The 14,443-nt window shown below is 35.2% G+C and overlaps 1 protein-coding gene across 7 annotated transcripts in view; it reads left to right on the top strand.

Moving 5' to 3' along the window:
- LOC123529770 (tyrosine-protein phosphatase 99A-like) overlaps window positions 1-14,443 on the top strand; it is a 68,375-nt gene that overhangs the window by 31,980 nt on the left and 21,952 nt on the right. For all 7 annotated transcript variants that reach the window (XM_053522425.1, XM_053522424.1, XM_053522423.1 and 4 more), the window contains 7 exons: window positions 2,174-2,355; window positions 3,693-3,807; window positions 4,389-4,583; window positions 5,779-5,874; window positions 6,570-6,745; window positions 10,916-11,042; window positions 14,181-14,298. In XM_053522425.1, coding sequence (XP_053378400.1) covers window positions 2,174-2,355; window positions 3,693-3,807; window positions 4,389-4,583; window positions 5,779-5,874; window positions 6,570-6,745; window positions 10,916-11,042; window positions 14,181-14,298 — 1,009 coding nt within the window. The remainder of the gene's footprint in view (window positions 1-2,173; window positions 2,356-3,692; window positions 3,808-4,388; window positions 4,584-5,778; window positions 5,875-6,569; window positions 6,746-10,915; window positions 11,043-14,180; window positions 14,299-14,443) is intronic.

Here is a 14,443-nt window from a genome sequence, read left to right as displayed (position 1 = left end):
TAGAGGTCACAATTTTGGCCCAATCTTAATGAAACTTGGTCAGAATGTTACCCTCAGTAAAATCTTGGACGAGTTTGATATTTGGTCATCTGGGGTCAAAATCTAGGTCACCAGGTCAAATCAAAGGAAAAGCTTGTTAACACTTTAGAGGTCACAATTTTGGCCCAATCTTAATGAAACTTGGTCAGAGTGTTATCCTTAATAAAGTCTTGAACGAGTTTGATATTGGGTCATCTGGGGTCAAAAACTAGGTCACCAGGTCAGATCAAAGGAAAAGCTTTTTAACACTGTAGGGGCTGCATTTATGACTATATCTTCATGAAACTTGGTCAGAATGTTAATATTGATGATCCTAAGGTCAAGTTCGAATCTGGGTCATGTTGGGGTCAGAAACTAGGTCACCCGGTCAAATCAAAGGAAAAGCTAATTAACACTGTAGAGGCCACATTTATGACCATATCTTAATGAAACTTGGTCAGAATGTTCATCTTGGTGATCTTTAGGTCAAGTTTAAATCTGGGTCAGCTGGGGTCAGAAACTAGGTCACTAGGTCAAATCAAAGGAAAAGCTTGTTAACACTCTAGAGGCCACATTTATGACTTTATCCTCATGAAACTTAGTCAGAATGTTAAACTTGATGATCTTTAGGTCAAATTCGAATCTGGGTCATGTTGGATCAAAAACTAGGTCACGGGGTCAAATCAAAGGAAAAGCTTGTTAACTCTCTAGAGGCCACATTTATGACTGTATCTTCATGAAACTTAGTCAGAATGTTAAACTTGATGATCTTTAGGTCAAATTCGAATCTGGGTCATGTTGGGTCAAAAACTAGGTCACGGGATCAAATCAAAGGAAAAGCTTGTTAACACTCTAGAGGCCACATTTATGACTGTATCTTCATGAAACTTAGTCAGAATGTTAAACTTGATGATCTTTAGGTCAAATTCGAATCTGGATCATGTTGGGTCAAAAACTAGGTCACAGGGTCAGATCAAAGGAAAAGCTTGTTAACTTTCTAGAGGCCACATTTATGACTGTATCTTCATGAAACTTAGTCAGAATGTTAAACTTGATGATCTTTAGGTCAAATTCGAATCTGGGTCATGTTGGGACAAAAACTAGGTCACGGGGTCAAATCAAAGGAAAAGCTAGTTAACACTTATTTATGACCATATCTTAATGAAACTTGGTCAGAATGTTAATCTTGATGATCTTTAGGTCAATAGGTCAGGTGAGCGATACAGGACCTTCATGGCCCTCTTGTTTTTGACAATTTCAGTATAATGGTTTAATCTGACCTACATAGAATAATAATTCAGTCTGACCTCAGACCTACATAGAAAAATAATTCAATCTGACCTACATAAAATAATAATTCAGTCTGACCTACATCGAATAGTTATTCAGTCTGACCTACATAGAATAATAATTCAATCTGACCTACGTATAATAATAATTCACTCTGACCTATGTAGAATAATAATTCAGTTTGACCTTTATAGGAAAATTATTCAATCTGACCTACATAGAATAATTATTCAGTCTGACCTACATAGAATAATAATTCAGTCTGACCTACATAGAATAATAATTCAATCTGACCTACATAGAATAATAATTCAGTCTGACCTACATAGAATAATGATTCAGTCTGACCTACATAGAATAATAATTCAATCTGACCTACATAGAATAATAATTCAGTCTGACCTACATAGAATAATAATTCAATCTGACCTACACAGGATAATAATTCAGTCTGGCCTACATAGAATAATTATTCAGTCTGGCTTACATAGGATAATAATTCAGTCTGGCCTACATAGAATAGTTATTCAATCTGACCTACATATAATAGTTATTCAATCTGACCTACATAGAATGATAATTCAATCTGACCTACATAGAATTATAATTCATATCTCCTCAAAGAGTTTTAGGCATGTTGTGTATTCCAGTGAACATGATGAATTACTAATGAATAGTACTATAGTCAGAACATGTTCAAATATAACAAATTCTTTTCTCTAGTCATTAGATACTTATGATAGAGACTTTCAGGAAAAATTTAGTAAATAGTTTCCTAGCCTGCTGAAAAAGATTTACTTAAATGACCGTGATATCCTTCATACTAAAAATAAACCTTACTGTTACATAAATGTTCATGTTTTAGTGCCAGAGGAGTCTCCTAAAAATTTGGTAGCTACGAGCACAGAGAGTACAAAGATAACATTACATTGGGACCCTATGCCGGAGGAGGAGAGGAACGGTGAAGGCGGAGGGTACGAGGTGGAATATAAACCTGTTGGCAGTACTGACATGTTTGCATACAGTATAGAGGATGCAAACAAACAGGTATGTATTCTGCTAAAATACCGGTTGTGTGCTGATGCAGTTTATGGTAAACAAAACCTGTAAGAAGCAACCTGAAGACAGTTGGGTTCCCACTGACCAAGAATAGTCATGGAAAAAATACTTGAATTTGAAAACTGCTGCTTTGTCAAAGTTGGGGAAATTCTCAGAAACTGCTCTAAATTTTAGAAATCCCTACTGGAAACTTAAAGTAGATAATAAAGAAAATCAGCAGAATATTGAAATATTTTCTGTGTATTTTTGGAAGCAATATGAAATTGACTGGTTTCAAATTTTTATCACATAACTCCATCCTGCTTTTTGTAAGAACTATGGCCCCTTTTGGACTTAGAAAATATCAGATTCCTTGGTTAAGTAACCCGCCAGCTTAGCTCAGTAGGTAGAGCGTTGGTCTACGGATCAAGGGGTCACGAGTTCGATCCTCGGGCGGTGCGTATGTTCTCCGTGACTATTGGATAAACGACATTGTGACTGAAGTCATTAGTCCTCCACCTCTGATTCATGTGGGGAAGTTGGCAATTACTTGCGGAGAACAGGTTTGTACTGGTAACAGAATCCAGGAACACTGGTTAGGTTAACTGCCCGCCGTTACATGACTGTAATACTGTTGAAAAATGGTGTTAAACCCAAAACAAACAAACAAACAAATCCTTGGTTAAGTTTTATGTGTAGGTCAACTTTTCTCCTTACTATCAAAGCTATTGCTTTGAAACTTGCAACACTTGTTCACCATCAAAAGCTGACTCTTCACAGCAAGAAACATAACTCCATCCTGCTTTTTGCAAGAATTATGGCCCCTTTTGGACATAGAAAATCAGATTTCTTGGTTAAGTTTTTTGTTTAGGTCAGCTATTCTCCTAAACTATCAAAGCTATTGCTTTAAAACTTGCAACACTTGTTTACCGTCAAAAGCTGACTCTGTACAGTAAGAAACATAACTCCATCCTGCTTTTTGCATAAATTATGCTCTATATTTTGCATAAAATATTAGGAAAACTGAACAAAGGCATGGAAAAATCATGAAATTTTGTGAGCAAAAGGCAGTTTCTGTATCAACAAGTGTCCAAATTACTTGGAAGAAATGAATCTATGTAACAGATCATTACAGCAAGATCAAACAACAAGATTTACCGTGTGTTGATGATCTTTCTACATGTTTAAGTCAGTGTAAAATATGCATGCAAATAATGGTAATGGTTGTGGTTGTGGTAAAATGCTGGGAGAAGCATCTTTATGTGGAGATATAAAATGAGATCTGCTTTTAAATTTGGTGACATTATTGAAGGAATCCTAGTTAACATGTTGTTTCTTTATTACAGGAGACATTGATAGAAAACCTGAAGCCATTCACAGACTACTCAGTGTCAGTTAAGTTCTTCAATGATGTTGGTCAAGGCCCTCCAGCAACAGTATCTATTAGAACTAGGGAAGGAGGTAAGTGGAACAAACTGATATAGAGCATATTCTAGGACATGTTTCAACTTTAAAAGACTTATGAAAGAAAGATAATCTTTCAATAGGGAGGTACAGATTTAGTATATGCTTATGTTGGTAGGTGTACATAGTAATAAGTGTCTATTCTTAAAGATAATATTTTGAGGCCCTTTGAAATGAAACCTAGGATTTAACAAACATTACACATTGGTTTTCACTTCTTTAGGCTAGCTCATATGGTTTTAACCATTGTTTAGGGTGAATAACCTCAGTATACCTTCGTTATCTCTTGACACAAGGTTATACACTGCTGTGAAATATTTGAATGTCTTGGTCATGAAATTTCATGGTTTTTGCCACAATCGCTATTTCTTGTGAAATGAACTCCTGTATTTCAACTTCTCAAGATAAAATGAATAGGAATTTAATTTGTAGGAACTTTTGACCTGGACTGATGCAACCGAGAAATCTATGAAAAGTAGTCCCCTATAAAAATTAAGTATGTCACAAGATGCACCAAACTGTGCCTAAACAAACCTGTTCATTCTTTTATGTTACATGTATGAATACATTTTTTTCAGTGCCAGAGAAGCCACGTATCACACATTGTTCTGAGATGAAGTCTACATCGTTTGTAGTTAATTGGGAAGCACCTGTTATAGAGAATGGCATTTTAAAGAACTATCAACTACAGTGGATCAACAACAACACGTTCAAGACAAGGATCATTACTGGACATCTTACACAACCCATGTCTGCTCATATTACTGGATTAGGTGGGTTATATACATTTTTCCAGAACATACAAAGTAACCATTTGACAAACTAAATAGGTATATACATTCCTATATTTTTATGCCCCCGAAGGTGGGCATATTAAAATCGCACTATCCTTCCGTGTGTGCGTCTGGTAAATTCTTGTCCGGGCTGTAACTCTTCCATTCATAAAGGGATTTTGAAATAACTTGGCATAAATGTTCACCATAATGAGACGATGTGTCCTGCACAAGACCCAAACCCCCAGCTTCAAGGTCAAGGTCACAGTGGTCAAAGGTTAACATGGTCTGTTTCGTGTCCGGTCCATAACTCTTACATTCATGAAGGGATTTTGAAACAACTTGGCATAAATGTTTACCATAATGAGACGATGTGTCATGCGCAAGACTCAGGCTCCTGGCTCCAAGGTCAAGGTCACACTTAGAAGTTAAAGGTTAACTGGGTATGTTACGTGTCCGGTCCATAACTCTGCCATTCATTAAGGGATTTTGAAATTACCTGGCTTAAATGTTCCTCATGATCAGACGATGTGTCATGAGCAAGACCCAGACCCCTAGCTCCAAGGTCAAGGTCACACTTAAGAGGTCAAAGGTTAACATGGTCTGTTTCTTGTCCGGTCCATAACTCTGCCATTGATAAAAGGTTTTTGAATTTACTTGGCATAAATGTTCCCTATAATAAGATGAGGTGTCATTCGCAAGACCCAGACCCCTAGCTCCAAGGTCAAGGTCACACTTAGAAGTCAATGGTGTTTCTTGTCTGGTCCATAACTCTGCCATTTATCAAGGGATTTGAAAATAATTTGACACAAATGTTAACCATATTGAGAAGATGTGTCACGCTTATGACCCAGGCCTCTTAGGTCAAGGTCAAGGTCACAAAATGATATTTGATTTTTTTGTGCATGCAACTGTGGCATTCTTGGGCCTGCTTCGGGGGCATTTGTCACCAATAGTGACAGCTCTTGTTTGATTCAGATTAAAAGTGACTTGATTCTATGAGTGAAAATTTAAAAGATATGTTATTGCAGGAACTTGTTATAAAAATACTTTATGATATATTGATAATGGTTATGAAATGTAATAAATGCCATTTATTGCACTAGCAATTTTCTTATCAATAAAAATGTCTTTCTCAGACAAAACAGTTTTACAGAAAGAAAATGAAGAAAAAAAATGTGGTATTATGTTTCAGAGCCCTATACAGAATATCAGTTGAGAGTAAGGGCAGAGACAGGAGGTGGTTACAGTGATTACAGTGATCTATACCCCGCCCTCACAGATGTTGATAGTAAGTCTATTATTCAGTATTTGGTCCACCTGTTCCAGAGAGCGAGTTCCGATCTACTCTACATAATTTGGGGTCTTGTGTTTGATCCCTGTGTGAGGCATAAGTTCTCCATGACGATTTGATTAAAGACATTGTGTCTGAAATCATTTTGTCTCCATGTCTGATTGATGTGGAGAAGTTGGCAGTTATTACAAAAAAACAGGTTAGTACCAGTACAAAATACAGGAACACTGGTTAGGTTTACTATCAGGCTGTTACATCACAGAAATACTTTTGAAAAACAGTGCAAAACCCAAAACAGACAATGAAACGTGGCAAGTTTCATTTACACTCGACTTCAGAATGCTGCGAACTATTATCCTTAGACTTGATAGGCATTTTGCTTTGGGTGAATTTTCCTCCACACAGTGGTGCTCTTGTTAAGGTATGAATCAACTAGAGGGATTTGATAGCACTTGCCTCTCACTGTAATTTTGAAATGTACAGGGTGTAGAATTGTTCCATTTGAGGAATCTATCCATTAGGCTTACAGAAGGTCTGTGGTTTTACCCAGTGCCTGAAATAATACATGAAGAGGTGCTTCGGGTCTTCCCCCATCATCAAAAACTGGAAAACTGCCTAAGACCTAAAATTTAAAACCCCAAAAAGCATGGTGTCCAAATATTTTGAATACACTGTGTGACTGTTTATTACAGAACCGAGTGCTCCAACAGTATTGAATGTGTCAGTTGTGTCATCAACGGCAGTGTTTGTTCAGTGGTTGCCTCCGAAGACATTCTTCAAGAAGATAGACTCGTACTTCATTCAGTACACTGCAATGAGTGGAGAACCGTGGAGAGGGGATAATATGGTTCCAGGCTTAGACTACAAGGTTTGTTCTTAGGGCTTTGCTTTATGAAATTGATTTAAAAGATGATTATATTTCCCATGCCTTCAGTTTGATTATCGTAGTATTTGATTAGCAACCAAATGTTCGCAAATTTAATCCGAAGAAATTTATTTGTTGTTATAAATTTTGTTAGATATAAAGCAAAATGGTGTCAAATCCTGTCATGCTTATTATTGAATTCCTGTAAATTTCTTGCATAGAGAGTTTGCACTTTCAGTTGTTAAGTATGTAAGTGTGTATGTAGTCAAGGTTTGTGCATGTCTGTTATTTTGGTTTTACAAGTACATTTTGAATGTGTTTAAATAAATGTGTTTTTCAGACACTAATGAAATTATACTTAATGAAATCATGTGAGCAAACCTGTACTGATACAAAATTGTAATTGCTTTTTAATAATAAGAGGAACTTCTGTTTGTTTTCACTTTGCCAGTATACAGATGGCTAATTTGGTGCTTGATTTTTCTGTAATGCGTCCTATGATTCATGTAGGGCAGTGTCCATTACTTGCTGAGAACAAGTAGTTGTATGTATTCCATGATGTCTGGTACTTTATCAGCAGATTGCAGTATTTAAAGGCGTACGCTAGAGTCTCAGTATATGAGATGGGCAAAATTTTTCCCAATAACAGAATTTCTTCAAACTTTTGATATTGAAGGAAAATCATTGATTTTTGGGGGAAATGCCGTTTTCAAGGGCAGATAGCTCTTTTTCAGTACTGGTGACCTATGACTTTTATTGCATATTTTTGTTTCTTAGATGATTGTCGTTAAATATCCAAAGTTTGAAGAAATTCTATTATTGGGAAAAAGTTTGCCCATCTCATATACAGAGTCTCTAGCATACGCCTTTAACTGGAATGATTTGTAAGTTAAAACAAACAAAAACATAGCAGTTAATTTAAGAAACAAAAAAAGATTAGGAAAATTGAAGGACATTTAAGTAGATGTTCTTTTGTTATATAAAGAAAAATTAATAACACATTACATTAATCAGTTATAGACATTATTATTTAGTATATACCTGTAGCCTCCCAGGATGTTTTAAAAGAATAGTTACCGTAGGAAAATAAAATGTTGTATGTTACATGTTTACAGGAGGGTAGCTTGTGTGTGAAAAGAACGGTACTATGTATTTCTATATTTCTAATAATTAAAATGAGCCTTTTTGTGACCCCCTGAAACCGTCTAGTTGTGCTTAAATTTATATGTTGTGTGTTTAATAATAGATCTAACTTCATCTACATCCTTTCCCTTTTTCTCTTTTAATACATGGACATCTAAATAATAAATGTTAAAATTTCTGAAAAATTGAAGCCTGCTTTTGACAAGCTTTTGCTTTCCTAGTGATAACAAAACAAATGGCTTAATGTAGGGGACCTGTGATAGCACTTGGCACTTTCTGTGTGATAACATACTGTGAAATCATTAATATTCGTGGGAGACTAATTTTCATGGATTTCGTTGTTAAGTCAATCCACGAAATTTAATGCAAACGAACAAGTAAAATTCCCATTCAGATTATGTTCAAAAGTTGAAATCCACAAATTCATATCCCCCAAAATTGCCGTTTTGACCAAAACCACGAAATTTCATGCCCACGAAATTAAATGATTTTACAGTATTCTTATTAGGCAGTTTGGTACTGAACTGAACATGCACATGGTTCTCTGTATAAATTGGAGAATGCTGAAATCGCATGCAGAGAATATGAAATTTGCTAATTGACGTTACGGGTCCACTACCTTAAAAAGGTCTGTGGATAATTCTTTACAAGGTTTTTTTTCGTCTTTAAAACACTGTTGAATCACAGAGGTGGTAGAGTGCTATGTAATGTTTATGTAATTTTGACATTAGTAGGTTTGTTTTTGTGAAAATGATTTCTTGTGTAGTCTTATGTGGAAAAAAGTTAGTCATTTAGGATAGGCAAATGCTTTTCTTAACATGAAATTAGAGATACTGTTGCTGAATATATGTTTTTCTTAATGTTAATAGAAGTAATATTTTAAAGTTTCATATTTGGGAAGTTTTCAATTAACTTCATAAATTCAGTCTTTTCCTTGCAAGTAAGGTGATTTTCTGATGTTTTGATTAAGAGAAAATGAAATAAAAACATGTGAATTTGTTCAAACTTGTTAACTTGCAAGATGTCATGAATAGGTGAAATATTTCTCAAATGTGTAAAAAAAGATAGTCAAATCTCGATATCTCGACTTTGTCGGGACCAAGGGAAAAAAGTTGACATATCGAAATAACCGAAGTTAGGTCAACTTTGGTTGGTAGGTGGGATAATGTAGTTTTGTGTTCATAAAAAGACGTTTTTTGAGACAAAATATGTATATTTGTATATAAATATTACGTTTTACATATTAATTGGTAATTACGTGTTGAAAAAATAATTATTTATCAACCTACTTCCTGGTTTCTAATACCTTTTTCCACCATCTTGTGCGTGGTGCAATGCACATGATGTGACATTCACTCTTAGGTTTAAACCTAACTACGATGTAAATTGCACAGAATCTTCATTTCTTTTTGTTTATAATTGTGATTAAATTCACTCAGTTTCGAATATTCAGTTATATAAATTACTCGGTTAGCGTTGCACACAGCAAACAAACAATTAATGACACATGAGCGCTGGTTAATTGGCTTTCGGTCGTAAGCAGGACCATTGAGTGAATAACTGCGCATGTTGTTGTTCACACCTACGGCAGACGGCAATTGAGCGAACACAAGCGCGTGCAGCTTTTCACACCTGCGTTCGGCAGACAGTTAATGTCCACTCGAGATAACCGATGTCAAAATAGAGTAAACTTCAAGGCCGGGGATTGAAATTTTAGTCGAGATAACGAAAACCTCGAAATATCCAAATCGAGATATCCATAGTTGATTCATATGAAATAAGAAGAAAAAATATCGGGACCAGGAAAATCCACTCAATATATCGAAATAACCGAAGTCGAGATAACGGTTTTGGACTGTACATGACTGTGTAATAACTTGGCCTTGCATTTAAACCTTTGATACTTAGAAATTTACCACTGTCAGAATACTTGTATATCGGTCTGCTCTGCGTGGATTATTAATAATAGTGAAAAAAAATTACATATTGTGAAATCATTAAATTTAGTTGTCATGGAATTTTAAACGGCTTTTGCATAGGGAGATGAATTTATTGATTATAAAGTAAAGGGATTTTTACAGTATTTGTTCAATTAAACCAAGCGCAAGCAAGAAATCCTTGAAAATTAGCTCCCTGTGAATGTTAATGATTTCACAGTAATCAAAAGATACTTGGTTGATATTGATTTATTTGATTTAAACATATTTTATTCCTTCCTTTTTATGACAACGTATACAATGTACATATACAGAAAATATACAAAACATTCTAAGAAAGGTAAAAGGGTTGGACCACAAGTTCATATAACATTAGTAATTCGGTCCGTCCCCGTGATTAACCATAAAGCTCTATTAATAAAATATTTGACATTTCAATAGTATGTATATGTTTTGTGATGTTTTTTTTTGTATACTTAAACACCAGTTTGAAAAAGATTATCAGTCAGAAATGAATTCAGTTTGAGAAATTGCATTTTGTGGATTTGGCACTGTTTTGTTGCTAAATATTTTGAACTTTGTAACCAGTCCGACCTCGTTCATTCAGTTCTGGTAAATTGTTACAAGGTACTGTTAAATCATTTAATTTCATGGGCAAGTTTTGTAGTTTTTGCCAAAACTGCTGATTTGTGTCGGCCTAAATTTGCAGATGTCAAACTTAAAATTAAAACATAGGGTTTTTTGTGTTTGTTTTGACTTAGTTTCATGGATTGACACAAATACAAAAATACATGAAACTTAGTCCCCCACAAATATTTATGGTTTTACGGTATCCATATACCGTGTACTGTAGTGGTTTGGGCAAAAACATTTATTTGATGGGGATATAGATTTGTAGATATTAACTATTTAAGATGAAACTATTTAGAATTTTCTTTTGTTCATATTTAATTTCTTAGATTGCCGCTACAACAAAAAAATATTGAAAGATTTCACAGTACATAGTAACTATCATATTCTGAAATGGTTTGACTGTTTATATTTTATTTTGTATAACTAACATTCCTCATGTCTTGGTACCTTTCATTTACAGAAACTGATAACTGAGTTACCTACAAACATGAAGTATAAACTGACGATTGCTGCAGTGACTCAAAGTATATTTTCTACCTCGTATTACATAGGAGACTTCTCTGAAGAAATGATATTTGTATTGGAAGGTATGTAAAACTGTATCATCCTTTCACTAATGTTGGGAATCAGTCAAGATCAGTCAGAAATTCTGCATCAATTAATTAGTACAAAAAATGCCTGTTATTGATTTATTGTGATCAATTCAGATGTATCAGTTTGCAGTTTTGGGCTATAACATAATGCTGTAATTTTGAACACAATGACCAAAATTGTTAATTGTTGCAAAGATGTCAAATTAGAAATCATTTTGCTCAAATACCAATGGTTTAAGTGTGGCAATGGCCTTAGATTAAACTTATTTTGGGGGCACTGTTTGTGTAAAAACTCATCAATGATGAAAAATTTCAGTGATGTTTAAAATTAAATTGAGAAGCATGAACTCGGTGTAAGCACTAACCTGTCTCATCTTCTGATTGCTCGATAAATATTGAGGTCAGCGAAAACGAGTACACTTTGGCAGGTGGCGGTAAAATGACGTAATTTTAAGACTGGTTTACATATTGTTTTGAAAACTACGCATCAGGGACTTTGATGTTATTGAATCAGTCTAAAATCTCGAATGCATATGTGTACAATTGCCTACGGGTAAGATTAAATGGTTAATTGTTTGCAGATGGTGAAAGTAGGTGGAAAGATAATTAATGCCTCGGGCGTGTATCTCTCGATAAACAAGCTAGGGATTATAGACAACTATCAAAATTATGTTTGAAGAGTATTTCCGGGCTACTCGATATTGAATTTCAAGTATTTTCTAAAGGTCTACATTGGGTCCGAGATACGATTTTTCCACAGAGAACTTTTTTTCTGAATTTATTTTTTTACGAGAGGTTTTCATGTCCAGGCGGGAGACCGGGAGATATACTGAAAATATGGGAGAAAAAGGCTCCCGGCGGGAGATATGGCATGTATGCTGTAGGATGATCCCTAGAGTAAAATGATTCTAATAATAAAAATAAGGAAAATTAAGTGCTTAGGTCTTAAGAAAAATATTGTAATGAATTTTTCCTGTTAAATTAATTTGATATTTGAATAAGTTCTTTAAACAAAAAAAAAATATTGTGCTGAATAAAATCAACATTTTGATATTGCGTTTTCTATTTCTTTTAAGCCAAATCACTTGTCATCATTACTTTGAATGTTTCAATATTAATAATGGAAAAGATCTATTCTGTTGCAGTATAACTTACTCTTGAACATTTTATGTAAAACTACAGTAATTATATATAAGCATGATGAGAACTCTCCTGTGGTTGAATTTATTTAAAGACCGAATACTCTTGTCTTTTAATGCTTTATATCTATATCCATTTGTCTTGTGTATGAATTGATATCTGTAGTTGATATTTGTTTTGTTAATTCATATAGCAGTTTTTATGCCCCCAAAGGGAGGCATAAAGTTTTTGAACCGTCTGTCCGCCTGTCAGTCTGTCCGCAATTTTCGTGTCCGGTCCATATCTTTGTCATCCATGGATGGATTTTCAAATAACTTGGCATGAATGTGTACCACAGTAAGACGACGTGTCGCGCGCAAGACCCAGGTCCGTAGCTCAAAGGTCAAGGTCACACTTAGACGTTAAAGGTCATTTTTCATGATAGTGCATTGATGGGCGTGTCCTGTCCATATCTTTGTCATCGATGGATGGGTTTTCAAGTAACTATGCATAAATGTGTGGCACAGTAAGACGACGTGTCGCGCGCAAGACCCAGGTCTGTAGCTCAAAGGTCAAGGTCACACTTAGACGTTAAAGGTCATATTTCATGATAGTGCATTGATGGGCGTGTCCGGTCCATATCTTTGTCATTCATACATGAATTTTAAAATTATTGGGTATAAATGTGTACCAAAATAAGACGACGTGTCGCGCGCAAGACCCAGGTCCGTAGCTCAAAAGTCAAGGTCACATTTAGACGTTAAAGGTCATATTTCATGATAGTGCAATGATGGGTGTGTCCAGTCCATATCTTTGTCATTCATGCATGGATTTTAAAATAACTACGCATGAATGTGTGGCACAGTAAGACGACGTGTCGCGCGTAAGACCCAGGTCCGTAGGTCAAAGGTCCTAAACTCTAACACCGGCCATAACTATTCATTCAAAGTGCCATTGGGGGCATGTGTCATCCTATGGAGACAGCTCTTGTTTACCTTTATAATCTTTAGTTATTTTGGAATGTATTCTTTAAAGCACTTCTGAAAGTGTATATTTCATGAAGAGAGTTCTGTATAAAATAAATGTAATAATAATTATGATGATAAAAAAAGTAATAATAAAAATGATGATAAATACATGTAAAAATAAGAGTAAGATATCTTCTAAATACATGTAAAAATAAGAGTAAGATATCTTCTAAACCTTCTGTTTGACTTAATATTCAATGGCAATAGAGGAATTATGTAAAAGGAAGGTATTATTGGACATGAGGTAATATAAGCCAGGGAGAATTATCGAACATTTTAGTATTATCAGACATGGGGATAATATTGAACATGGGGGGTTCTTTTCAGATATAGGGTTATTATCAGACAGGCGGGTATTGTCTTATGTCAGTGCATTATCTGCCATGGGAGTAATATCTAACATGAGTGTATAATCGAATAAGCCAATAAACATCTTATTTATGACAGTTGTGTTGTTTGAATTGTTTAAAACACCGATCATGTGCACTGAATTTTCCCCTCTAAATTCCTTTTAATGCCCTCGGCATCTACTGATGCCGGAGGCATAATTATAGTGATTGTCCTGTCTGTCTGTTCGTCCGTCTGTACGAGGTTAACCAAATGGGACCGTATCGTCTAGCATCAATACCCCTTACTAGAATGACTTGATACTTAATGCAGATGTAACCTGTGACCATTCCTCATCTTCAGACATCACCTGACCTCAGTTTGACCTTGACCTTGAACTTAACCTCGTTTTGGACTTAGGTTGCTTTGTATCGACAAGGATGCCACCGGGGGCATCAAGCATTTATTGAACGAAGCTCCTTGTCTCCTGGTGTTTATAAAGTACAACAAAAGCCGCCACAAAATATGATATGGCATATAACGCTTGAGAGTCTGTACAATTTGTTTTGAAAGCCTGTAAAACAATATAAAGTGTACTCAGAATAGCTTAATAACTGGTTCAGTATTAGTGTATTACAGATGATGTTTGTATTTTCAGATCCCACGGTTGTTGCTGAAGCGCTACAGGAAGAAACGATGAACGCAGGAGCGATAGCGGGGATTGTTGTCGGGCTTATTTTCGTTTGTGCTCTGCTCCTCTTCTTCATTGGATATAGGTAATCACGATTTATGCACAGATAAAATACTAAAATAACTACTCTTTTTTGTTTAGAATTCATAATGCTCGGCTTTTGATAGGAAGTCAGTTGTTTGAGATACGAACATGCCATTAAACAGTTGAAGCACTACTTAGAAACCTTT

Source organism: Mercenaria mercenaria, chromosome 13, assembly GCF_021730395.1.
Source record: "Mercenaria mercenaria strain notata chromosome 13, MADL_Memer_1, whole genome shotgun sequence".
Classification (NCBI taxonomy): domain Eukaryota; kingdom Metazoa; phylum Mollusca; class Bivalvia; order Venerida; family Veneridae; genus Mercenaria; species Mercenaria mercenaria.
The sequence above is the reverse complement of the archived record's forward strand: the minus strand, read 5'-3'. Positions and strand labels throughout refer to the sequence as shown.